Source organism: Neolamprologus multifasciatus, chromosome 18 (genome assembly GCF_963576455.1).
Source record: "Neolamprologus multifasciatus chromosome 18, fNeoMul1.2, whole genome shotgun sequence".
Classification (NCBI taxonomy): domain Eukaryota; kingdom Metazoa; phylum Chordata; class Actinopteri; order Cichliformes; family Cichlidae; genus Neolamprologus; species Neolamprologus multifasciatus.
Window position 1 is genome coordinate 9,192,585 of NC_140456.1, and position 26,512 is coordinate 9,219,096.

General features: G+C 41.2%; 3 protein-coding genes and 1 non-coding gene across 12 annotated transcripts in view; all 4 read left to right on the forward strand.

Moving 5' to 3' along the window:
• The window catches only part of atp1a2a (ATPase Na+/K+ transporting subunit alpha 2a), a 56,173-nt gene extending 52,755 nt beyond the window's left edge, over positions 1 to 3,418 (forward strand). Inside the window, exons 24-25 of one of the 3 annotated variants that reach the window (XM_085141475.1) lie at positions 1,695 to 1,735; positions 1,927 to 3,418. In XM_085141475.1, coding sequence (XP_084997601.1) covers positions 1,695 to 1,723 — 29 coding nt within the window. In that variant the 3' untranslated portion in view covers positions 1,724 to 1,735; positions 1,927 to 3,418. Of the gene's footprint in view, positions 1 to 1,694 lie in introns of all 3 variants that reach the window. The other 2 variants (XM_085141474.1, XM_085141473.1) reach the window with 2 other exon arrangements.
• Positions 3,419 to 3,788: 370 nt separating this feature from the next.
• Positions 3,789 to 7,584, forward strand: sdhc (succinate dehydrogenase complex, subunit C, integral membrane protein). Its single transcript, XM_085141506.1, has 6 exons — positions 3,789 to 3,892; positions 4,832 to 4,891; positions 4,989 to 5,090; positions 5,825 to 5,886; positions 6,856 to 7,019; positions 7,326 to 7,584. The coding sequence occupies exons 1-6, from the start codon at positions 3,876 to 3,878 to the stop codon at positions 7,428 to 7,430; spliced, it is 510 nt and encodes a 169-aa protein (XP_084997632.1). The 5' UTR covers positions 3,789 to 3,875; the 3' UTR covers positions 7,431 to 7,584.
• Positions 7,585 to 9,163: 1,579 nt separating this feature from the next.
• trnar-ucu (transfer RNA arginine (anticodon UCU)) lies at positions 9,164 to 9,237 on the forward strand. The gene has a single exon. It is a non-coding gene; the product is annotated as a tRNA-Arg (tRNA).
• A 1,880-nt stretch (positions 9,238 to 11,117) lies between these two features.
• Positions 11,118 to 26,512, forward strand: part of cadm3 (cell adhesion molecule 3) — a 106,554-nt gene continuing 91,159 nt past the window's right edge. For 4 of the 7 annotated variants that reach the window (XM_085141483.1, XM_085141484.1, XM_085141485.1 and 1 more), the window contains exons 1-2: positions 11,120 to 11,407; positions 12,993 to 13,150. In XM_085141483.1, the coding sequence (XP_084997609.1) occupies positions 13,060 to 13,150 (91 nt within the window). In that variant the 5' untranslated portion in view covers positions 11,120 to 11,407; positions 12,993 to 13,059. Of the gene's footprint in view, positions 11,408 to 11,475; positions 11,898 to 12,992; positions 13,151 to 26,512 lie in introns of those variants that run through there. The other 3 variants (XM_085141480.1, XM_085141482.1, XM_085141481.1) reach the window with 2 other exon arrangements.

Consider the following 26,512-nt stretch of genomic DNA (forward strand, 5'->3'; position numbering starts at 1 on the left):
TTATACGGCAGTCGAGGAACCAAATCCCACAACTTCAGAGCCCTAGCTTACGCAATACTCCTCATCCATAATGAACTTTGGGTGTCATCATTTTGACCCTGCTCAAGCTCCTCAAACACTGGTATGTCCTCCTCTGAGCTGTCACCTTCCGGCTCTCATGTTTGGCCTTCCTCCACCTCCTTTCCTGACAGCACTCAGTATGACTCCACTTGCACAAATCTGAGTAAAATCCTTTCTGCCTCGCTCAGCACTCTGTCATATCATGCATGATCACTGCTGTTGTCATGGGTTACATGACCTAATGATCCAGGTTTAGGTGAGAATTAGGTGTGCAGAGTAGAGTTAACTAAAATTTTAAACAAAAAAAGTATAAGAAAGTATTTGCTAAAATAATGTTTTAGTGTTCATTAATGTTTCCTTCATGAAATGTTTTAATATTCACAAAATGAAAAACATTGTACCGGAAAATCCACACAAAGAATGGAAACAATATCCTTACTTATTCCCGCAGAAGATAAAACAAAAAAAATTATGTAAATAACATTCTTTGTATCCATCATTTCCTGTTTTTTATCTTCAGAAAGAATTATGAACCTATGTTATTTATTTTAAAAAGTACATATATTGTGATCTATCGATATATCTGACTGATATAAAAAAAACTTTCCATGTCACCCAGCCTTAATTTGAATATATTCACAGTAAAGTCAAGAACACGAATCTCAAAAGAAAAGTGCATAAAGCCAGAAAACAACTCGTAGCACAAAAATATTTCTACTGAGGAATGGTAGTGGAAGAATTCAGCTAATGTTTTTCAATAGTCGAGTCAAAGTCCTACCTTTAAGTTGTAGAAATTGTGGAATAGCCCAAAGCAAGCAGTTTGTGTGAGAGAACCCAAAGTTTTGTGTTTGCAATACTGAAATGGACTAAATTCCTCGAAGCCAGTGTGCAGAATTGATCGCCTTTTACTGCATATTTATACTTGCATTTATTGCTGCACAAAAGTGTCACATGGGATGCTGAAAACAGAGGTTCAGGTGCCGTTCACAGATCTGTAATACTGACTATTTTTTCCTCAAAATGTTAAGGACCAAGTAATATTATTGTGTAATATAATTCATGTTCTTTCTGTTTTTCTTCCTTTAGCAAAACCGGATATTTTAGGATATGTTTATACAAAAATATGGAAAATTCTAAAGGGTTTGCAACCTATTGTTGCAACTGCAGTATATAGCGTGCAGAGCTGATCTCAGCCTATTCATGTTCATATGTAAAACTTAAACCTGTCCCACACCACCAGAGCCAGCTGAAAATTATTAGAAAGGAAATTAAAGCAGGCTGATGAAGACTCTTGAGATATGTAATGAAGATTATGCAGATGATACGGGCACCTTACAATGGCTCAAAATCTGTTCACTGCCACTGCCTTACAGCAGATGAGGGGCAAGACACGGGGAGACAAATACAATTTATCGTGACAGTTCATCATTTCTGTTAATCTGTGTGTCACGGGCGGCTGATCAAAGTCTTAGAGTTATAAGGGGATTCATTTGGAAATGTACGGAGACAAAGGCAATGAGATGAATACAAATAGAGCGATACAAAAGGATATTATGAAAAATGCTCGCCTGTCATTTTGTTCCCTGACACTTTCTCTCTTTGTCTTTCTGCCTCTCTCTCTTCATCTCTTCCAGGCTGGGTGGAGCAGGAGACATATTATTAACATTCAGAAAATGTCAGTTGGAGGTCTGTGTGTGTGTGCGTGCATGTGTATGCATAGATGTGTTCGTTTGCGCTCATGAGTGTAAAACTGTGCGTGCGTGTCTGTCTGTTGTAATATTGCATGGATCAGTTCACAAATCTGATTATCAGAAAAATACTGCTGAAAATAGGCTTTTGATTTTTCTCTTTTTTTCTCTTTATCAGAAAACATTTCCAGCAGAGTGATAGTAATGTAAACCTTTGTGCCTTACACAAGCTGCTACCAAAGTGATGTACTGTGGCCTGTTTGGCTGAAAGGGAGTATCAGATGTTGTTTGTGTTAAATTTGACAAATAAAATGTATTCCAAAGTATGTCTGCCCATCATTTAAACATTGCTCACCTATCTGTATTGTTCCCTATTGCAAAGTCATATAAGCAACTTGATTTTGATGTGCCATCCCTCTGAACATTGCTGGATCTAATCAACTAAGCATCTGCAGGTTATGAAGGAACAAGCCAACAAGACCCAAAGTATTTTCTGCCAGGTTCTCTCTTTTGTCTGTTGGAATACACAATCTGTACAATATTACACAGATGTCTTTAATCTCCTGGCTGATTTGTGTGTGACAGGAGGTAATTGGAAATATCTAGAAGAGCTTTTGGGCATCACTAACTTTATTATTATTATTATTATTATTATTATTATTATTATTATTGTGAGTGTGGAGTGCATGGAGCTCCCATTTTACAATAGTTGTTCCATGTATCCATTTTACTTGACAGAAGACATGACTGGTGGGCTAGTTTATTCTTGCAATTGATGAATGGGAGGATATTCCAATAATGATCTTCTTGAAAAAATATTCCTTTATCTTTTTGACTTCTCTTGGGCTCTCCAAGCTAGTTGGTGCAGCAAGACAAAATAGGCATGGAAAAAAAATGATTCAGACAGAATTCACACGCTATCTAAGTAGTTGTGTTTCTCCTCTAAAAGTCAGACTTAAACCGCAATCATCACTGGATATGAAAAAGGAAATGAATCTGATATTTTCTATCAGCATCCTGTGCAGATTTGATTTAGGAATGTTGTTCCCCCAGTGGATAAAAATACTCTGTGTTTCACCCACGAAAGCAAAGGATTGAAAGGAATAAAAAATATGTCGGAATTTTTCTGAAAACAAAGACTCAGTGTTTGCATGTTGCTGTCATGTTACAGAAAGAAAAACAACCAAATCCTGACAAAGAACTGTTATAAAAGAGTAGCTCCTTAGTGTAGTAGGTTACGCATTTGCCTAAAAAGCAAAAGCTCCCAAGTTCAGCCTCAGGAGAAAACATAAATCCCTTTGGGACTGTGTCAGGAAGGGCATCTGGGTTGCTGCAATTACTTTAAACTAAAAACCACAGAGCTATGTACAAATACTTCCATCAGTCCATTTTGTCAAGTGGACTGTGCCTATACTAACTGACATCGGGTGAGATTGAAAGGAAGGACACAGGTTATGGCAGGTGACAGGTTGTGTACATCACAGGGGTACCAGAGAGGCAGACAACAACGCTCACATTCACTTACAAATGCTGATGACTGTCTTTGGACAGTGGGAGGTAGTCGGAGCACCCAGAGGAAATCACTTGCAAATCAAGAAGTAAACTCTAAAAAATGTAACCTAATTTTACATTTTACTTACACAGTCACATTTCCTTTTCATTACATTTTTATATTGATTTGATTTCCATTAGCATACTGATTTACCTATGTTTTAATAAAATAAAATAAAATAAGATGTCTCAGTGAGTATTTTATTTTTGTCTAAATTTCTTGTGTTTAACATGAAGTTCATAAAGGTGAAGGAAACAGATATTTTTTTAGTCATTTTAGCATTTTAAAGTAAAAATTGATTTCAGCCTTAAAATGGTGAATAAATATGGGATTTCGTTTAAAGCCGGATGCATTTTGCTGCAAAGAGGTTCCAGATAAAAACATTTTTTCAACAGCGAAACAGACATTTTCTGTAAAATAACCTAATTATTACACGTCACCTTCAACATTACGCCATGCCTTACAGCACTCAGACAGTTCAAACTCCTTTTCAAGCTTGAATCTCTTCAAGGTTTTTCATAACACCGCGGAACAACAACATCCGTAACGTCACTTCCGCTCACTGTCCGTCAAACATGGCGCTGCTTCTAAGGTCAGTTTATCTTTAGTGCATTACTTTCGGGCTCTGGGAAGCTTTTACTCCTTGTTCTTTGGGATATTGAGGCGCATAGAGGAAAAAGTACAATAAACTAAATGCACGTTTGAGGTCGACGCGCCTCGGTGTAACTTGTAGTCTCCATTTATTATCCTTGTTTACCGCAAGTGCGGTGGAAAGCCGCTAGCTTACTGTAGCTATCGTGCTAGCGTCAGATGTTCTTGGTTATCTGAGAGTGGACTTTGACAAGTAGTTTTAATAATGACAGACGTAAGCGGTTATTTGGCGCCTTAACCTTCATATGACCGCTTGACAAATGCTTGATTCGCTGTTGATAATCTGAATTTGTTTGATTTAGGTTTGTGTTAAGTGATAATCGCACTACACCGTTACAGTGTCGTAACTCTACCCAGGTCAAATGATTGGCAGGCTTTGTCTAAATTACCTTAAATGTGAAACAGATCTTTGTTTAGTAGAAGTGAACCTATTACCCTTTAGAGTTTGTTTAACAGACACTTCTCATCTGTTCTCTTCTCGCTAGAGCTGGAGTTAAGACTTGGCTTTACTTATTGCTGGGTCTTCCCAACGAATATGCAAAATCTATGACCATAACTGTTTATAGAACTATAAAAATACAACAACGAACTACAAATCATTCTCTCCTAAGCATTTTTATTGACAGTATTAACAATTTTACAGTATGAATAATAGCGAAGCTCAAACCTTCTTTTGTGTCCTATTTTTTTGTATGTGTTATTGTTCTTTTTTATGTTAATTTGTTGACTTGTTGCCCCTTGTTCCTATTTAGCTCTGTTTACTTATTGAAAAAATCGTCATCTTTACAACATATCTTTCTCATGGTGCTGCTGGTTTACTCTGAAGTAAACCAGGATTCAAATCTAAACCTGTTTTTTTTTTTTTTTTTTATGTTTTTAGGACGTTGGGACGTCAGAGGGTCTGTCTCTCCAAACCCCAGTACAGTGTCCTGTACAGACAGTGAGTTCTCTGCTTGTTTGTTAGTGCTTATAAATGCACACATAGATGCTACTGCAAACTTGTTTTCTGTAACCACCCCATTTTCTCTCCTCTTCAGTGTGGCTCCAATGGGATCCACAGCCAAGGAGGAGATGAACAAGTTTTGGGACAAAAACTCCAGATTAAACAGACCCATGTCTCCCCATGTCACCATCTACAAGTATGTACTGCATACCTTCTGGTGTCTACTCAGTGTTGTTAAGATGTGACTCAGTTAAAGTAAAATATGTTTTATGTTTTCAGAGACACCTCAAATCTGCAGCAACACGTTTTCTGAGCTGCAAATATTGTTACTTTTAAAGTCATTTTTTCTGATTGTGCAGGTTTTTCATTCTTTCGAAGCTAATAAAACAGCAGGGCAACCCACAAATACCTGAGATTTAGTGCAATAAGCACCTTATAATGTACTGTCACCAAGTTATTGCAATCCTAACGCCTGCAGCAAAGAACCCCTTTTTTGTTCAGTATATGTCGGTATATGTAATTTCTCTCTAGGCTACCCTCCTGGTTCAGCTGCCTTTTTTTAACTTTAATATTTTTCTGTCATTTGGGATCATTGTGATGACTCAGGGCACCTTTTTTTAACACTGTCAACAATCTTCAGCTTCTCCAATCTGTAATCCAGTGATTTAAGTCATACTCTTTCACCGGGTTTAGCCTGTTCTAGAGCATTAGCTTATTCATATTTATGCATGCAAACTTTGCATGTGCATCCATCACTGGCACAAAATAAAAGTTCCATGATTAAAATGTAAAAATTGCAGTGTTGTTACTTGTAAATCAAAGCCTCATTCATCACATACTGTTTAAAGATTTAAAATAATTATTAGTTGAGGCCTGTATGTGTGAGAGCTAAATGTGCTCTGGTTTTTGGGGGTTTTTTTTGCGTCTCAGGTGGTCTGTCCCCATGATGATGTCCATCACGCACAGAGGAACTGGAATTGGGCTCAGTGGAGGTAACACATCTGTTTTTTCCATCCAAAATTAAAGTTAAAGCAAGTAAATGATTTAGTTTTGCCCTTGAAGTACCAGTTCAGAAAAAAGCTATACAGCCACTGTCAGCTTTTAAGTGACCTTGGAAATGTCTTCAGGGCATTGTAGTCTGTCACTATTGATTTTTACTAAGAGCATTTACTGGAATTACAAAACACAAGTTGTTCAATACAATTAAACTTAACATGTGAAAATTAACACTAGATGGCTAACAGCTTTCAGTCATTTGCCTGGAGTAAAAACACGTGTCATTGTGGTATTGTATATCAGTGCTGCTGACCTTCATGGAACATGCTGTAAAAGCTGAATCAGCTTTGTTTATGTGTTAATTGGCTCGATAAGGGCCAAACTCAACAGCCAGGCTACCTCTCGGACATTAAGTGCCACTTACTGTCTCTCAGCTTTCTATTAGAATCACATGAGTAATCACGTGCCTGAAATCAACTTCGATTCACAGTGAGGGAAGTAAATCTGTCACCAACTGACAGGAAGCCATATCAGTTCATCTAAACATAACAGTCAGTATTTAACATTTAGTTTTCAATGCAGCTTTCTGTATGTATATAAATATTTTAAAGAATGTCTTTTCTCACACGGAGTTGTTTAGTTTATATTCTTTATCATCCAGGCAATACAGAAATAGAAGCTTTAAATAAGCCATTGTGTTCAGTGCATTGTAGCAGGCAGCCCAAGAAGCGCTTGTTTGATCCAGATCTATTATTTGGCTGTCACTCCAGCAAGAGCAAAAAACAACAAAGTATTTACATAACTGAGGCTTTCACATGTTGCAAAATTACTGGTGAGCTGGATCATGTGGTAAAGTGGCTTATGGAGACAAAATGTTAGAAGCATGTGGAGCTTCTTTTTACATGTCTTAATTTCTTACTGATTATGAAAGGTGTGGTGGTCTCAGGATTTCTGTCTGTGTTTAGCTATCTCAGCATTTGCGGTGGCAGCGCTGGTTTTGCCAGGGAGCTACCCCTACTACCTGGATTTAATCCACTCACTGTCCATTGGTCCATTTCTCACTGGGCTGGCCAAATTCGGGATTGCCTTCCCCGTATCTTACCACACCTATAACGGCATCCGCCACTTGGTAAGATTTAATGATTTAATAATTCATTTTTTAAATTGCCTAATGATTAAACCGAGGAACTGCTTACCTTTTTCTTCCTCACACTAGAGTCTGTTTGAAATTCTTTGGTAGCTTTACCATTTGCATGTTTTATGAGGTGTCTGGACTGCTTAGCTTAAGCTTTTAAGAGGATACCGATTTTTGTTTTGCTTTTGTCATGTTTACTAATTTTACTAATTACATTTGCCAACATTTATAAACAGAGGTTGTTTTTGTGTGCTTAACGTTCTTTTTATGATCTTCTTCTGTTTATTATTATCTAATCAGGGCTGGGATATGGGCAAAGGCTTCAAAATTCCAGAGGTCTACCGCACCGGCTACACAGTCATTGGTCTGTCCGTCATCACGTCAATAGCTTTGCTCATGATTTGAGCTCAGGACCAGACGTGATGAACAGAGCGAGTTAAAGTGAACGTGAACTGGATTTCACTGTGGGAGTTTTGTTTTGTGTATATGTACCGTGGCCTAAACAGACTTATGTCATCAAAGTGTTCAATAAAGGATTATATTATTCTAAACTTAGAAATTATGTTGTGATGTCTCTTCCTTTGAATTAATTACACTTGGAGAGTCTTTGGGGTCAGCAAATGCAGCAGCAGAGTGCAAGGTGCATGCAAATGTGACCCAGTTTATTTCACACTTGTTCTCAGTGTGAACAACAACCAGCGGCCAAAATTAGACATGTCCTACATGCCTTATGTAATTTGCCTAATTGTGCTGTGACGTCAAAATCATTAATCACTTTTCTTTGCCCTGAGTGCTCAGTCACTGCCAGTTTAACCAGTGTGTCTGCTGATGTTTTTTGTGCACAGAAAGGTGTGTTTGTGGTTTTGGTACTCTTTTTTTTTTTTTTTTTTTTTTTTTAAAACTGTAGGCTGTCATTTATATTTTAACTTATCCAGGCTGCAGATGCTCAGATACATTTTTAACGGCAGGGAAGGGAGAGGCTGAAATGTAGAGGCAGCTCAGTGGTGGAAGCTGTTCATGTGAACAGGCTCCTCACCGGCAGCCTGCCTCGGGCCTTACCTCCAACTGAGCCGCACAGGCGATACACACTGCATCTCACCTGCTTTTGTCCTGCAGTGTGAATAAAGGCAAGCTGTGATGTAAAGTCAGATCCAACTCCCGCTTGTGCTGCGTACAGTAACAAGTGCATACAGATCAACAAAAAACAGGTAAATGTTCTGAGGTTAGCTGTAACAAAATTGGCTCATTATTTTGTAACCGATGCCTGGAGGGGAAATGCTGTTAGGCAGAATGTCTTTTTGGTTTACTGATGAATATATATATATATATATATTCTTGGGTGTTGTGTCATGCGTTTTGTCAGTCTGTTTCTAAAGGACACAGCCAACTGTTTTTCCCAGTATTTGTAAAATTCAAGAGTTAATTCAGTGCTTTTGATGGTGTTGTAATGTCCACAGAGTCATATCAGCTCTGTTGCTGTACCTAACCACTGCCAGCTCAATGTTACATCAACTCTTGCAAAATGCCTCTTTGTACATGAGTTTTTTGTCTGATTGCTGTTAATTTGGCATACGCAGGATTCCCCACACAAAGTCCTATCCACACAACAGGCACATTTCCACCTGAGCTGCACATCCATTGGTCTGCAATTTTCTATTGTGATGGACGGGAAAATTGCTCAGGCTCTGCGGGATCCAAGGCTGAATTTGTTTATAGACTGTTTGGACTAAACCCTGCGGAATTTCTTCTCATTTTTTGGGAGTAAAAAAAAAGAATAGGGGGTAATAGAAGTATTGGCTGTTTCATTCCCCTACAAACAACAAGCACTCTGGCTCATAGTTGTTGATGCATTTCCAATGCACAATGTTCCATCTTTTAGTTTTGCTCTGATAACATCACCATAATGATATTTTGACGAGATAACTTGCACGAAACAAATGAGGGATGAAAAGCGGGAGTTCCCACTGTTTCTATGAGACATTAAGTCACTGATGATTATGCGGCGGCAGCACCCCCTACCGTTTGGCAAATTATTACACCACGGAGCTGCGGTCCTGATGCTGAGGGGTGGTGAGGATGCTGCGCAGGGCTGGGAGGGGGAGTATAAACCCGGTTTTGATAGAAAAAACGGTGCCTCAGTCTCTGTGGCGCAATGGAATAGCGCGCTGGACTTCTAATCCAGAGGCTCCGGGTTCGAGTCCCGGCAGAGATGTGGATGTAAGGATCCGGCTGTAATTTTTTTCCTTTAATGAGAAGGGTTCGGAATAAAGCTTACATTTTTTTTAAATGTTCTTTGCAGATAAGATGTGCATAACAGAGCTGCTCTGTTCTGTCGACGGCAAGGGTGGATGGGTGGAAAGAAGATGATTCATAGTCGTGTTTATTTTGCAGAAGCTCAAAAACAGTGCATCTGGCCTGGTAATTTCACAGGAGCCTAGTCACCGCGCAAAGGTCATCTCATCTATGCAGATTTGAAATAGGGAAAAGGCGTGAAACCATAGCAGAACTTCACGGGGCTCCCTTCCCAGCTTTACTGTCCAGGCTGCGCGCTAAGTTATCACGCGAGCACATTACTGCACAGTCTCACCAGCGGACACGCGCGCACGCTCACGGTTTCGGCACCTGGGGCTGTTCGCTCATTTAAACCAGAGCAAAAAGCTTTCCTGAAGCAGCGGCAGCAGCTAAACGTTTAGAGCCTTTTGCCGTCCTCGTAACAAGTGTTTAATGATGCCAGATGCCGCGTTTCCATCCTCCCATTCGGTTCAGAGACAGAGGGAGAGATAAAGACTCCGGTTTACTTTGAACATAAATGACTCATAGTGCTAGAAAATGGTGTCGTCTCAAGATTTTTTTGTATGCAGATTCTGTATTGAATTAAAGACCATAACTACATTGTACAGTGCGAGTGGAGAAGAAGAGTTGGTGGAAGTCATTGTGTATTTTTAAATTAAGGGAAATCAGGGTGGGGACCTTTCTGGAATCCTTTCAAGGATCCCTGAAGGTGGACTATTTCCATCTTTAAAACCCCCCAAATCTGGGAGCCCAGAGCTGATATTGTTATTTGCTTTCAGTGTGGGAAAGCAGCTGCTTGCTTGAAGATCTCTCAAACGCCACGACTCCCCTACCACTCCCCACTCCCCCCGCGCTCCCCATGGTTTTTATAATTTATTTATTTATTTATTTATTTATTTATATTTTCATTCAACCCCACCTCCTCGGTTTCAGTTTGTTGCCACCACCACTGATTGGGCTGTCGTGCCATCCATGTTTAACCCCATCATGCCTCCCCACACACAGACCTAATCCGCCCGCAAACTAATCCTTAATCCTCTCTGGCAAGTTGAACAACCCCTCCCCCTCCTCCCGCTCTCCCTTCCACCCTTGGATCCTGATTCCCAAACGGGCCTGACGTCAAAAACGTCAAAACTACAAGGACTCTCCCCTTTAACGTTGCAAGCATATGTAAAACTCCCAAGGGTGTAGCCATTATGATGTAGAAACATTAATGGACTACTGCACAAACTGTGAAACGATAACGTCTCAGCAAAGTAGGATTTACAGTATTCTGGGAAAATAAGGAGGAAACGGAAGTCCCACAACTCCACAAGGCCAAGGACTCGGTTAAATCATTAGGCAACCATGGAAATTATCTAACCGATGGGAAATAGTAGTGGGCCTATCTGCAAGATATAAGTAATAGCTCCATAGCATCAATGATAAGAAACATTATACTCCACTGGGAACCGTGACAATCAGCTTCAGATGACCCGATATGAGATATGTAGGTCTGAATTCAGGAGAAGAATTTTGTACCTACTCTGTAGGCTACGGAAACTTTAGATAAAGCGAGCTTATGTACAACAGGGGATAATGAAATTCCATAAAGGCAGATAAGGTCAGATGACTCACTGTGGGATATTATAGCAACATTACGATGATTTTTCGCTATGGTAAGATCTTACTATCCGCTCCATCTCCTTCATGCTGCTCTCAGTCAGTAGGCCCCTGCTCTGGCCCTGTTATCCCGGTGGTACGGGCCAAATCGTATTAAAATCCCCTCCCTCCATCCCTCCCTCCCGTGTCCCCTCCCCTCCCGCTCGTCTTTCAGACAGTCTGTTTTTGCTGCAGTGAACGGTAGCCGTGGAGAGCGAGCTAGAGAGAGATAGAGATACAAAGACAGAGTGAGAGAGTGAGCTTAGGGGGAAAAAGCAAGAAAAACAAGGAGTCGGGAGAAGGAACAAGGAGAGAGAAAAAAGTCGATAAAAGCAGATTGAAAGAAGGCTCCGAACAAGCGACTGCTGCGCATCAAAGGAGGGACCTTACTGGGGACCTTATTGGAGACCAGCATCAACAAAACCCGACTCCGGAGGCGGACTATACCGGTGTGTGTGCGTGTGGTTATTGCCGTGCAATGTTTCACAGTTTGTATTAATGTACAGGTTTAGGATGTAGCCTGTAGGGCGGACAGGAGACACCTGTCAGTGGTGACGCTTTTCCGTCTCCAGGAATGTGTCCGTGTGCGCACTGCGAGTCTCCCTTCTCTCTCTCTCTCTGTAATCCGTTATGCCTGCCCAGGGAGAGAAGTGTATAATCCCTGAGTGTTTCATAATTTACTCTAAATGTACGTTTTGTTGTCGGGCTGTCTGCGCTGTTCCCGACTCCTCTCCTCCTTTTTTTTTCTTTCCGCGCTCTTTTGCAGAAAAAAAAGATCGTAACTCGCGGGGTGTGCAGCAGCCACCTCTCTCCAGCCTTTTCAAGAGTCTCCCAAATTCTCAAGAGCACCAGATTTTTCTGCAAGCGCGGGAGAAGGACTGGTTTTCCGACCTGAGAACCAGTCCTCTGGTGCTCTCGCGGTCCGTCGCAGCAATGCAGGTAGCCATGCGCGAGCTGTTGTTGTTTTCATTATTGTTATTATTATTGTCATCATCTTTATTGGTTTCACTCTCCACGTTAAGCAAAGAACTTCTGTTCTTCGCGCTCAGTTTCCGCGTTATTTCCCATGGATGCACTTGGTCCAGTTTTGTTTTCGCTTCTCGCCATCACTCAACAGGAAGGGCTGGAGCAACAATAAACATAGACACCCCCCCACCCCGTCTCTAGTCCCCAACATCCCTTTCCCATGACATGCCCCCCCCTTCCCCACGTCCCCCCTCCGCCCCATTACTCCATCCCACCCCTTGTCCCCGCCCTAACCGCCCGCTCGTGCGTCCGTCCCGCAGCCAACGTTACAGCCCCGGTTCCCTCTCGGCGATGACAATGAGGGAGCCGTCCACAGATGGACCGAGGGCTCACCTCTGCGCAAGCTATTGCTATTTTAAGGAATCTGCGTGAGAGAAAGAGGAAGAGAAGGAGTGCGAGAGAGAGAGAGCGAGAACGAGTGCCAGAGAAGCTATTAAGCACGACGGTCCGTCTCCGGTCTAGTGCAAAGCGCACCGTGTATTCTCAGCGGGCGGCAGGTGTATCTCTCCGCTGCTGCTGTGTCTTTCATTGTCTTTCCTCTTCTCCTTTTTTCTTTCACTGCCAATTGTGGGAATGTTGCTTAGTGTTATTTTTAATTAGAGTGAGTTAGTTGGAGCTCGAAAATGGCCCCAGAAACATTCGTTTTCCTTCTTTCCACATGCGCACAGCTTGTTAAAGTGGAATAAATTGACAGTAATATGAACACCACCCCCCACCACCCCCATTCTTCTCGTCTCCCCTCATTAACACTTAAACATCGCCACCATCTCCGTCTACTCCTCTGTTTGGCTCTATCACCGCCCACTCTCTCCTTACTCCCACCTCCCTCAATCAGTCGTCGGTATAGTATGACACAACCAGATCGATGAATACCCATGGAGCAACGCGTGAGTAACGGGTGGGCCAAGCGTTTATTCAGTTGCAGCCAACCAGTGGCAGGGGATGCAATTAGTGGCCAGTTGGCCTTGCCTGCTTGTTTTCTTTATCTCACCATTGCTTTCCCTGCAGGTGACACTCCAGAGCTCCTCTGCCCTCCTGAGGATTCAGTGAGACAGGCGGATCTGTGTGACCGAACATGGCCTTCCCATCAGCCCCCTTTGCATTATGGAGTGTCAGCTTATTGACAGTACTCTTCACAGCTGCGGTTCACAGCAATACTAGCTTTGGTAAGCACATCTCTCTCCCTCTGTATCTGTCTGCCTCTTACTGTCTCTCCCTGGGCCCCTGACCTCCCTGACCCTCTCTCTCTGTCTCTTGTGGTGCCCCTTATCTGTTTACTTGAGGCTTTTTCGTTGTTTCCTGTATTATGACAAGGGAATCAGAGCAGCGTTAATAAGCACATGGGACACTCCCACCTCCCCAGACCCTAGTGGAATTTCTGCTGTTGTTTTTTAGGAATGTGTGTGACTCGCACGTGGGTGTAGGGCTCAGCAATGCATTGCAGGTCCTTTGCCAGAGTAGCACACTTGCCCCGTAACTTCCTCTTCTTTTTCTCTCTCAGTGACATCTTAAATGACTTGCATAAGGTCGCTTAAGATGCAAAAACACAGGCAAACACTCATCATTAGCAGTCTTGGATGTTTACCTGCTTAGCATCTCTCTGTCTTTCTCATGAGTATACACTTGGAGATAAAGAGCGATTGTCTTGTGCTTTCTCAGGTAGGGGCAAAGCAGCGTGCAAATTCAACTCTTATACAGACATATGACAGTCCTTATGGCTGAAGTTCAAACTGCGATGAGCTGGGTGTGGCTCAAAGCGGTTGGTAAGAGAGGATTTGATGAGAGAAGCACTTTGTAATGATATCATCCTTGCTGTGAGTGGCGAGAATATACAGACCGATGTGCTTTCCAATTACATAACACTCAAGTGACTGACTGCTGGTAATACAACCTTTAGAGGACGAGTTTTGTCAGTGGTAAAATGGTGCGTCACCACTGGCCCTCAATCCACAGAAAATTGATTGACATAGGTAGAATCCTGTCGGCATGTTTCTCATTACACTTGGTATTTTTTTGCACAGAGTTTGACAAAGAACTGTAAGACAATATAGCAGGTAATAAGGTTCCTAATAGATGTTCCCTGATTTGCATTTCCAATATATATTCTCAGAGGCCCCTTGTATTCACTTATGCACACCCACACTATTTCACAAATCTGAATGCACCTGTGAATACACACTGCATGCATATGCATGGAGACATACACAGTATACGCCCATAGATATGCACGCACACGGACTACATTTACTGTACTTTGAATTTGTTTATCCACATCAGCTGTTTTGATTTTCTGTTGAAATAGGTATACTTGAGTTTCCGTGCATTTATGAATTCAATTTGGGGGAGCGAAGGATTGTCGGTGTGAGCTCACATTGGTCAGTGCGGTAGAAAGTGAGAAGCAATATGGGTATGTCAAGAAGTTGGGATCAGGCCGCTGTAATACAAATGCAAATGGAAGCATGTCAAAACCTTTAGAGTTGCTGAAGATGAGAAATGCACAAACAATCACCTCAGACTGAGGCACTGATGATGAAACATCAATCTCCTGTCAGGATGCTGACCCCAACTGTGTAGCTCCTCATTGAAACCCAGGCGCTGGTTCGTTATTTGGGTCCGAAAATGATTTTGGCTCGCATTCACACGCATGTCACATTTGATTAAGGTGTGCCTAGAGGGAGGCCTGACCATGCGTGACCAATTCTTGCTTTGGTCTCACCTAAGTGCTGTTTTACATTATCATGTCAGTCAAGGAGAGTAATTAAGCCTGGGACGTCTGACAGCATTTAGGAGATGAGAAAACACGTCAAAGAGCACAGCTGAGAGATGGGAAGCAACCGTGGAGTGCTGAGTTAACAATTTTGGCATCCATGTCTTTTTGTCAGTAATATGTGTCATCAAATAATGATCAAGTACTTGTATTAATTCCAAAGAAACCAAATTAATAATATCACCGCAGTGAAATCAGTCAGAATCACTTGTCAAAAATGTTTGAAAATATATTTTTTGCACCATATAGAAATGCATTAATCAGAAGAAGACCGGATACTTGTTTTTATCAGTAGTACTGAAATTTGTCTTAGTGGCCTTGATGCAAGAAATAATGAAGACTTGTAGATTTTCCCACTGGCAAACAAGGAACCCATTTTTATTCAACACATACAACACCAGGGAACAATGCCAAAAAAATTCAAGATACAGAAAAATAGATATATTCATGAATAAATCTTGTGTTTGCTGCTTTGTTCTTGACATTTGAGTAATGTGGTAAGCAATGGTGTTGCAGTTATAGAGGGAAATGTAGTGCATAAGCCGCAAAGCACCAGCCCATCACTCACATCTGCTCCGATCTGTCTGAATGTTGTGACACAGCAGCAGAGCTGTTAGTAGAAGGTGGAGTAGGGTGGGGCAGACAGTCAGATAATGCCGTCATAATGGAGATCTCCAAGCTAAGTGGCCTTGCAAAATAAGGGTCTACTTAGCTTAAATAATTCAGTGTTATGTATCAGAGAGGAAAACGATTAGCTCAGCAAGTCAACGTTAAAGCAGATGAGCCATCAGAGTAGGACCGTCTATTATTGTTATACTCAGAGTCCACAGTGGATGAAAAATATGTTGACTGTTTGTCTCTCATCATCGGTCAGAGAGGTACAATTAAGAAAAAAGAAATACTTTCCCAGGACATATGGGGTTGATCATGTATTATGATAGCGCTCATGATAGATCAATCCTGGACTTCCAACTTCCATTCGATGTATGTCAAAGTCATGGAAAGGACAGCACTAACTCTGCTCTGGATTTATCTGTGACCGGGCATCCTTGGAGCATGTGAACGAATCAGGGAGACACTAATTGCACGCCATTTGACATATCCATTTCCACAGCTGGATGTGTAGCCATGCGCTGTAGATGGAAAGTGCCTCTCAGAAGGGCACAGATTAGGCATGCAATTGGCCGGCTGTGCCCTGGTTCTGTACCGCTGACCCAGTTGCCACAGGACTGCTGTGTAGTGTGAGGGTCCGTCTGCTGAAGCACTCAGTTGACAGCAAGTAGAACAGTGTGCTGCGACCTCCAATCAACCACCTGGTCCTCAACGCTATGGCAGCCTGATGGCAGTCTGATCTCAGACTCCAGTAGAGTGTTTGCATTCATGGCAGGAAACATGCCTAATAGTTTATTTACTTCAGTGAGTTCTGCTAGTCAGAAACACTGAATGAATCCCGATGCTTCCAGCTGAGGCTAGTAATGGATAAGGATTAAAGGACGGGAGCAGTGTGGACCAGTTGTTAGTGTGGTAAGATTTATAGGCGGGAGGGCTCTGCGTGTGTGTGTCTCTGCCAGTGGTTCACTTTATACTGCTACAGAATGGGTTCCTTTCCCCCAGGAGCAGCTCTTTCTCACTGGCTAAAAGCCCACTTCCTGTGTGTGTTGCTGTTGTTTGGTGTTGACTTCCTGTGTGCCAAGATGGGGGAACATTTGGCTAATACACAGTACGGCTAGCACACAATAGCAGTAGGCGGTTTGGATGGGAGGCCTCTGCCTGTTAACAAGGCTGACTGATAAGCAGTGACTCATTAACAAGCCGAGGTACACAGAGCCTGGGGGAATTACCGCCTAGCCACTGTGACATTAATAAGAGGCCTAAGCTATTTTTCCATTTGGCTCCACATGCATGGGGCTAAACCAGTGGTTTCCAATCTCAGTGCTGGCTATTTATTTCCTCCAGCGCTTTTCTATTAGTTTCAGCCGCTGGTTACCTGGTCTAATTGGAGTGTGGGCTGATCAGTATTGTCAATGTGGGCTGTAGCTAATGACATCTGCCGCTTCAATAGAAAAACCAGACAGCCCTCATTAGTTTTCTGCAGATTCGTTCAGAAACATCTGGGGAGGAGCCCAATTAATTATTCTTATACTAATCATGCCAGTTAATTAGCAATATGTTTGTCTTTTAAGAGAAAAACGACAATGACATAATCTAGCACATATCCTAGATTTGAATCTGTGAGACTGAAGGAGATTGTGACACTATATGGATCCAATTAAGCATCTAAAATACACATGCTAAAACATGCAGTAAAGCTCCTGGAGACTGTCTGCTATCGGAATTTTAAATCTAAAGCCATATTACTTCTATTGTCTTGTGTGTTTATTCTTCTCTGATCTTTTAAGTGTTTTCTTGTCCAGATCAGTTTTCTGATTATAAATTGGATTCTGATTGGCTGGCATTAGTTTGAAACAGATTCACATCTGGCAGAAAACCAATTATTTCTCCTGTTCATCATGCCGATTAATTAGTGTGCTGTGGCTGATTGATTAAACTCCCAACAAAGCTCTAACCATGAGCACTAGAGCCCCCGGGAATGATTTGCATCACACATTGTGCACATTGCTGTTACTTCATGTTATGCTCATACATCTCTCGACATGCTGAAACATTACACATACGTAGGCGGCAGGAAGAGAAAGTCACAGTTCAACAAGGCAAAAGTGTTGATAAGTCATTTGTAGCTAAATTAAGCAGAATTAAAATGCAGTGGCGCGCCAGTATCTTCGGATGTTAGAAGTATCAACTGCACCCAAACAAGACTCCATTAGACCTCATCAATCTGAAGCAGATCTCATCCACCTAGGCTCTCTCAGGCAATGTGAGATTACATCAGAACAGATCAGTCTTGCATGCTGCCATCATAATAACAGCAAATGCCATTAAGAAACCAAAAGAAAGAAGTGCTCTTGAGATTTTGATGAGCGGCAGCGCATTCGTCGCCCTCTCTGGTGCTTCGCAGAAGACACATCACCTTGCAGCAACTCAGAGTTGTGAAAAATAGGGGTCCAGCATTTACAGAGCAGCCAGCTTCAAAACCATCACCTCACAAACACACTACCGATTAAACAAACCTAACAACAACAACAGCGTCAGCCTTGAAATAAATTAATTTGCCTTGTTTTCACCAACAAGAGCCCGTATTGTGTTCAGCACTCATCTGGCTTTTCCTTTGATCAAGGCAAGGCCCTTGCGCCCATTCCCCCATCCCTACCTGCCTGCTTTTCTCATGTTATCTGCTGGAATTCTCTGGTGGGTATTTTAATTGATTGCTGCAGGGGTGGAAATCACCAATGGTGTCATTACCGCATGGGTGGTCAGACCAAGGGCTTCCTGGAAAGGTGTATCTGTTTGTTGAAGCACATCACTGTGCTGTGTGTAAACTCCAACTATGACCGGGTGCTGGAAGATTCGAGTGCATGGCTGTAAAGCGAAGCATTTGTATTGATTGACTCTGAGTGCTGAGGGTTCCCCCTGAGCGCAGGAGCTCCACCAATGAAAGAGCGGAGGTTGCTCTTATATATTGCCTCTTTTTGATGATGCCATCACTTCAGCTCGTGGTAGAGAGTGTGCCTGTGGGGGGATCTTATCACTGATACCACAACCATAAAGCCATTTCAATTCACCTGTGTGTTGTGTAGGGAACTCTACCTAGTTCTGCTGAGGATATCGCTGTCCATTGACTGGATGGTGAGTCTTATTGAGCCTCTAATATAACTGTCAAATATAGAACCAGTATAGGAAAAGGACTGTGAAGCAGTTCTCCAGATTAGTACTTAATGTAGTATAAACTCTTACGAGCATAAAGAGAATAAATCAGAAGTCTGACACTTTTGCTCTAGCGCTATTAAAGTGAATCAGCAGACAGAGTGACAAGGTCTTTGAATCTGTGTCCTTCATCAGCACATGCGGCAAAGTTTTTTTTAATAGCTTTACCATCGACTGGCTGATTGTCAGTTCAACTGAGTGCCAGTTGGATCCTAAAATCTGATACAATTACTTTTTAGTGGTTTATTATTGTGCCGGAGCAGAGTTGAATATTGACTCCTATACACAGCATATTTTATTTATTGTTTTAGTTGCAAGTTTATTGTTTACAGAGATATGTTTTCTGCATTGAAACTATTGGACAGTATCATTATTAAAGTTTTTACATTGTAACACAGCCACTGCTCAGTGGAATTCATTTATGGTCCCACTGCACTGCTGCACTCCTTATGCCTCCCAATCATATTGTACAGCCCTGCTTGAATGCTCATAGCTTCTATATATACTGCAGATCTGCTATTGAAATTCATTCTGTATTATTTAAATGCCCTTTGAATTAATGCACTACCTGGCATTTAGTGTATGTGTTTTCATCATTTATGGCTGCATTGTAATGGGATCAAATATTCGAATGCAGCCAATGCAAAGCGGGGGTGTCATTTGGGGAGGTTGCTTTGTCAACAAGAACAGCCATGACGGGCATAGGATCATTAGACATGATACTATAGAGCCTGGATTTACTTTTCATTGAAGTGGAAAAGGTCGTCTTTTACGAGTCTTTCCTGGAAGGCAACAAAAATGATGACGAGGGATTTTTGCTGCAGTTTGCAACTACTGTAAAGGCTAGGGGAAAAAGGGGATAGGAGTGAGAAACTGATGGGATCTGAGTGTGGTACTGTATTGTACCACTGTAGGTGTCTTTGGAGAGGCTGAAGGAACGGCAAACTCTGGAGAAGTTTAGACTTTTCTGCAGTGGTTGCAGGATGCGAATATACACTTTATTTACTCCTGGCTGAGGTTTGATCATCTCTGTGGGTGGTGTGGAGGACCTGATAGCGTTAAGATCGTGCCATGTATTTACTCTCTGTAAAGCCATGTTTTTTTCTGAGTTACAGAGATCCAAAGAAATTGAATTTTAATACAAGGTGTAAATTATGCAAGAGTGCTAAATGTTTTAAAAGAAAGAGGAAGTAAATTGTCTTTTTGTTTAGTTTCCTCTGTGTTCATGCACCTCATTTCAAGTTCTTTTAAAGTGTTTTGGGTTTATTGTTATTGTTCTTCTCCTTCAATGTCACAACCTAGACAGGTACTCGCCTGATACAGTGAATATTTTCATTGTTGGAACATTTTCATTGTACACAGCGATTGTGACCTAAATTAGTATCATTACACTTTTATGAGATTTGCTGCTCCCGTCTATTCTTGTCTTAAGTGGAGGAACTGAAGTCATCACTTTAAAGGAAAAAAAAAAAAAAGCAGCAGTCTGCTGATGAGCATGAAAAAATCTTGTTTGCTTTATTCTGTCATCCTTGAGCTTTTAAAAAGTGCCACATCTATGTTTTCTATTAGGAACTCACGAAAGGAATATAATGCCTCGTTTTAAGCGGTAGATAAGATCTTATGATCAGTGAGTCATTGTAATGCAAGTGCAGACTTTAAACTCACGGTGACCAGTCGAGAGGTCCAGGCTCGGCTTTTAATCTGGACCTGACCCTTTGCACCGATCGAGGTACGATGAACTCGTGATGAGTGGATGCGACTTTTGACGATGGGGCCATCACCACACGGTGTAACTCAGCATTACTGTGCCGGTTGAAGACAAAAGCACCAAATAGGCATCTCTAATCTCCCTGCTGAATGAATCCGAAACAAAGAGAGGAGGAACGCAGACATAGAAGCTTGGACACACATAGGATAAGCTGATTACCCAGGAAGGGAGGGAGGGCGAGGGAGACAGAGGGAGAAAGACAGAGGCATTCACGTGAACAAGAGAAAACCATACAGTATGGGTGCATGACGGCAGGGAAATGGAGGAGGAGGGGTCGGGAGGGAGGAGGAAAAAAAAAGTGAGCGCACTCTAATGATGGGGTGAACAGACCGGAGAGAAAATGAAAAGAAACAGGGTAGGGAGCGAGGGAGGGAGAAAGAACTCACAAGAGAAAAAAAAAAGGTGAATGCTTAAAAGGACGAGCCCTGGCGCGCTACACAGAGCATGCAATAGGAAAATGAAGGGAATGCATATTTGCCTCTGATATCCTTCTTAGCCATGCGACACAATCAAAAAACAGGACATTATGCTAATGCGAGACTGCTCAGCAATATAATTGCAACCTGACTCATTTCACCTGTCGCTATATATACAAACGGAATTACACCCAATCCAGGTGTACAGGCTAAATATACAGCTAATTAAAATTAATGAGATTTACTTAGAAAAGAATATGCTTCTTCTCTAAGCTGCTTATCCCTGCATGGGAATCGGCTACACACACTGACACACACACACACACACACCTTTGCCAGTTCTCTAAGATACACACACTTCATTTTGATTCACTCTCCTTCACTTCGCTTTCTCACCCTCTGCTAGGCAGACTGTTAAGAAACCCCAGTATGCTAGCACGCACGCACGCACACACACACTCACACACACACAAACACGCAGTCTATCTGTCTGTCTTTCAGCCAGCTTTCCTCTCACGCAGACTTAAACATGCTCCTTGCTCAGTGAACATGAAGTTCTTGACTGTACGTTGCCACTCACACACACATAGACATGAATAAACAACTGAATTTCTGGAGAAAAAAAAAGTTGAAATTGTATTGAAAATGATTTGCAAGTCATTGTTTTTAGTTTTAGAAATCTCTTAAACCACTTTAGCTTAGCTTTTGGTGTTTTTGTTATGCAAACACAAATGCAACCTTCATGTATTCCTAACAGTGCTGTAGCGTGCTAGTGTTGCTCCTACATAATCATATTAATGATGCTCCATGACCATCATTACAACTGACAAATTATGTTATTGTGATGTCAAAGCTTTGCAACTCAGGAACAAATATTAAATCACAACGCGTCCTGTAGTGGAAGACGTGTAGCACAATAAAGTCAATTAGAAGATGAGGGTCAAACACAGGATTTTACCCTTGAGAAACCCAAATTATATTAGACTTACATTATATTTACATTTTTTATGCATTTTTCTTCTTTTGATAAAGCACCTACATGGCTAAGTTGAGGAAAAGATAGTAGTTTCTGTTAAAACAGAGCCTTTTGCAGTATTAACGCTGTATTAAAACTGTTTCTGGTTGGCTTTCTGCCAGAGTGCATGTCCTTCCCTGATGTGGGATAATATCGGATGATATCTGATTGTGCGAGTGACAAGATATCTGTGTAAACGAACTCTTGACCTAAAACGGGTTACATAAACATTAATGAAATCTGAACACTAGTCGTCAGCTCAACACTTTAAAGAAAAATGATAAAGACAAGCGCATATGGTGATATTTACTTGTAATGTGATGGCCCAGGACACCAGCTCAAACCAATTATAAACAGGGTCTTAGAGGCAGCAATGCAAACCCACAAGCAGATGCTTGTGACCACACAAAAACACTTCCAGGAAAATGCACGTGTACATTTATGCATAAAGACAGGAATAAGACACACACACACAAACATATATTCAAATGGAGCTTTGAAGGCACTCTGTTCTTTACTTAAACAAAAATACCCCTGTGAGCCAGGCTGTTGACTGCCAGATGAAAAATTGTGTTTAGCGGGGAGCCCGCATACAGCATACATATATATACTCCCCGCACTGTGTTCCTCTTGTATATACACAGTGTAGGCGTTTGATATGTAACAGTTCCCAAATTGCTTATGCATATGTTTTTTCCCCATAAGGTGTTGTCCAACCGGCAATTCTTCAATTCCGAGTGAGCAAAGTGCTGAGTAATTAAATGGCTCTTCAAGTCATCTCTGAAGTAGTGTTGTAGGAGGACACTGGGAAAATGACACAGAGCAAATTAATCACGCACTTTATTAACAGACTTAGGTTTCAGCGGAACATTGCTGTCTCCACCGCAGCGAGTTGCACCACTTGGCACAAAACCAACTTATGTCTCGCCCGACCCTGAGCACATTCACCCTAACACGTACAGTAGGTCACACATGCACTCACACACTCATCTGAGTATTATGTGAGTAACACACACTTCCGTGCTCTCCTCTTCCTTCTGTCTCTATCTCTCTCTCCTTCTGTCAGAGCTTCATTTCTCAGCCTGGTGAGTACTTGAATGTCATTATGACTTTTGCTATCAAAAGCAAACAGCGGGGCAGGATTGAGGAGTGCATGCCAGACCTCCCGTTTTCCACGCTGAGAATGCCGCAGCATGTCGAGTGCTATTTTGATTGTTTCAGATTTTTTCCTGCTTCTGTGTGACAAAAGGATAGGCTTTTTTTTTTTAAAGAACAGATTTATTGACCAAGCTCCTGCTGCGAGGCTCTACAAGCCCACGCTGATGTATTTTCTGAATGGAAACCCCCATCTCTTTATATTTACAGTATGATCACTCTACCTTGGCCTGTGTGTCAATGAAGATGTCTTCATATCTACCGGCACATTCGATCCTATTTTTGTAGTGCATCGACAGACGGCAGAAGTGAATAATATAATTGAGTTAATGAGCTACACGCCCTTATCTGCTGTTCATTCACACGGGCAGCCCGAGGCGTGACGACTATCAGCCTCTTACACAAGCTACTGTATGTTTGATGAGTACCTTGAAGGGAGAATTTGATAATGCAGTCAAACTTCCTCAAGGCAAACTGTTTTGATGTGTGAACCAAAGAAGAAGGAGTTTATCCCCTGCTTCCCCCCCCCCCTTATTCTCTTATTCTACAATGAATATTTAAATATTATTGTGATTTATTTATGGCGGCTCGGTGTTCAGCTTCACTGAGCTATTTTCAGGTTGATATCTTCACAGGCAGGAGGGAGGGGAGGTATATAGACTTGTACATGGGAGGTGTCATGCTTGAGTTTGTGACAGCGCTCAGCAGCGTGCCTCCGAGAGCATCTTTTTGTTGTTGTTTGAAGAGTTTGGTGACATTTTCTGGTTCTTCCCCTCAGGGCTGTAAGATTCAGAGCTGGCCTGGTTTCATCAACCACCCAGTGCATTTTACTCAGGACGTCATAGGGTCAGCTGCCAGAGGAAGGGTGGTTACATGTTGGCTTTTCTTCATCCTGCTGTGTATTGCAAGTCTGTGGAATCAGCTGCCATTCAATAGTGTTAAACCGCTCCAAGCCCTCATGCAATTGAAGGCATTTTAAGAATATATCTCAAAAGTTTCAATATCCTCTGCGTAAATTTTTTTTTTTTTTTTGTGTAGCTTAGTAAAATGCTTCTATCTGGACAAAAGTTAACCATTTAATCTAATATAAGATACAGTATCTTGGTTAGAAATATTTCTGTTAGTATTTTATTTGCTTGTGAGGCCTGTTATTATGTTTTTATTGCCCTTGGGCATTCAGTTTTTATCATTTATGTTAAGCACATTGAGTTTATGTGTAATGTGTAATCGCCATTGTCAGTTTTACTGTATACTTTACATTCAAGGCCATTTTGTGAGTTTGCATTGTATCAGGCTGGACGTGTTCACTTAAGAAGTTTTCAAAGTTTGAAGGCTAAACTTTCAACAACCAGCTACCTTTATTAGACTTATAATATATAGTCTATATAATATAGACTCATAATAGTCGCTGCTGGTGCAGTGACACACCGGGTTAATGCAGTCGTGAGATGAACTTGACAGATATGGAATCTGAAAGGATTGCTTTACAATGAAGTTTAAGGTTTTAACATTCAGGGTTAATGTGGTAAATTTAAGCAAGTTGTTTTTGGTGCCTAAGACCTAACCAGCAAGTGAACGATTAAAATCAACTAAAAATCTGTAAGATATCAAATGGGACATAAATCATTGTATCCTCCATCCCTCCACAAGTAATACCACAACCAATGTGTCAGTGCTCAAGCGCTAAAGGGTAGGTATCAATGTAGTCGAGCTTCATAGAAATGAGTTCAAGTTAAAAGACAAAAAAGCCCTAAATTGTAAACCTTGAGTTTGATACTTATATAGAGTACTGTAATGTTGGCTGGTAATAATTAACCTGTCATTTTTAAATAGTGACGTAATACAAATATTGATTTATTTTCTAAATAATTTAAATGGCGATTCACACAAAATTCTGTTGTGGATACAAATTTTGGTGAACGTTATGGGTGCCGCATGTTGAACGTGACACATGAAAGAAACACAAACTTAGAATGTAACATTGCATTTGCAGGAGGATGATGAGAAGAAGATCATTTATAAGAAAATCAAAAGAATTAAGATTTATAATCAATCTTTTTTAAAAAACATGTTCATGCAACGTTTCGTTCAGATTGGCCCACCCGTTAAAGATGAGAGAGGGTACGTGCAGACATAGATATGAGAATTGACTGGAAATCCACAGCCTGCCAGGCTTTGCTTAACTAATTGCAGTGTCCAAAGTACATAAACAGAAAATCATTCTGCAACTTTGATAATCGTGTAACAACTTAAGTAAAAATTTGCTGCTTTCTGTCCTATGAGATGACGTGTTTGGAGTGCTGAATTCACCAAAAGAAGCATTTTAATACATTATTTTAAAATAGTAAAAGATATTTTCACAATTCCAGAATAAATAATCATTTCTTTTAACCTTAAACAATTATTTACTATCCTTTGCTATTAGACTTGATTATGTTTTTGCTTTCAAGTGTCACATCAAGTCAAATCTAACGTCCTCATTTTTATTTTTAGGGCTTGTGTCAAACTAAAGTTTCACACTTTGCTCTGAGTGAGAAAACACATTTCAGATCTCAGCCCTGACTAAGAAAACAGTAAGTGAAATGTTACATACTGAAGCCCCACTGTAATAATGTGGCCTGGAAATATGGCCTTGGTAAAAATCACATAACTCCTGCAGCATCTGCTCAGGCATTGCGTTTGGTTCTGGTTTAGAGTATCGGCTAAATTGCGAACATGTTAAGATGTGAAGTAATTGCAAAAATTCAATCATCTTCACTGGCAGTTTCAGTTTCAGATTAGCCTCAGCCAGTATGCCGTAAATTGACTGGCACATATCCTCTAAACAATAGATATCCCGCACTGCATACATATACATGCAAATAGGAGTTGTTTCAGGGGGCACATGCTAGCACAGTGAATTGAGAACCGAATGAAGGAGCCGGCGATCTTGGTGTCTTGATTAATTGTCTTTCAAGTACTGCTATCAAATTTACTGTCAGAGTTGAATCTCTTAACTCCCTCCAATCAACTGATATTGCACTGTTTGAAATGAAAAATGAAAGCTCCACCTGAATCAAATCTGACATCTTCAATTTGAAGGGGAAAAAAACACCTGATAAAGGAGCACATTTTGTGAGCCACTCTCAAACATTTATATGAGCACTTTACTCTGGGACTTTATTCTGTTACACATAGAAATGCCAACAAAACAAAACTCTATTAGCTATTCACAAATATCCCATTAATTTTTGTTATTAGTTTCTTATTGTATAGTGCAGGGGTCGGCAACCTGCGGCTCTTTTGTCCTTATACTGCGGCTTCGGGTGGTTTGGGAAAATAAATTAGAAGTAATTAGCTGAAGTGTATTTTATTTGTGTTTAGTTCTTTTTTTAACTTGTAGTTCTAAATTGGAAGATTATTGTGATTTTGAAATATACAAATAAAATTATATTTTATTATTTTTCATTGCTCAAAATAAGCATCACACTCGCAGAAGCCGGTGTACCCGCCAAACACCGTTCATTTATCGAGACTGTCAACCCCAGGTAGGCCAATTATGGATCTTCGGATCCACATTATGTCAGCAGCTATTCTCCACCGTGA

What these genes read in the sequence shown, in the direction of transcription:
- sdhc (XM_085141506.1), top strand. An exon ending in CCCCATGTCACCATCTACAA is followed by an intron (nt 5,091 to 5,824) that starts GTATGTACTGCA and finishes TTTGCGTCTCAG; the next exon opens with GTGGTCTGTCCCCATGATGA. An exon ending in ATAACGGCATCCGCCACTTG is followed by an intron (nt 7,020 to 7,325) that starts GTAAGATTTAAT and finishes TTATCTAATCAG; the next exon opens with GGCTGGGATATGGGCAAAGG.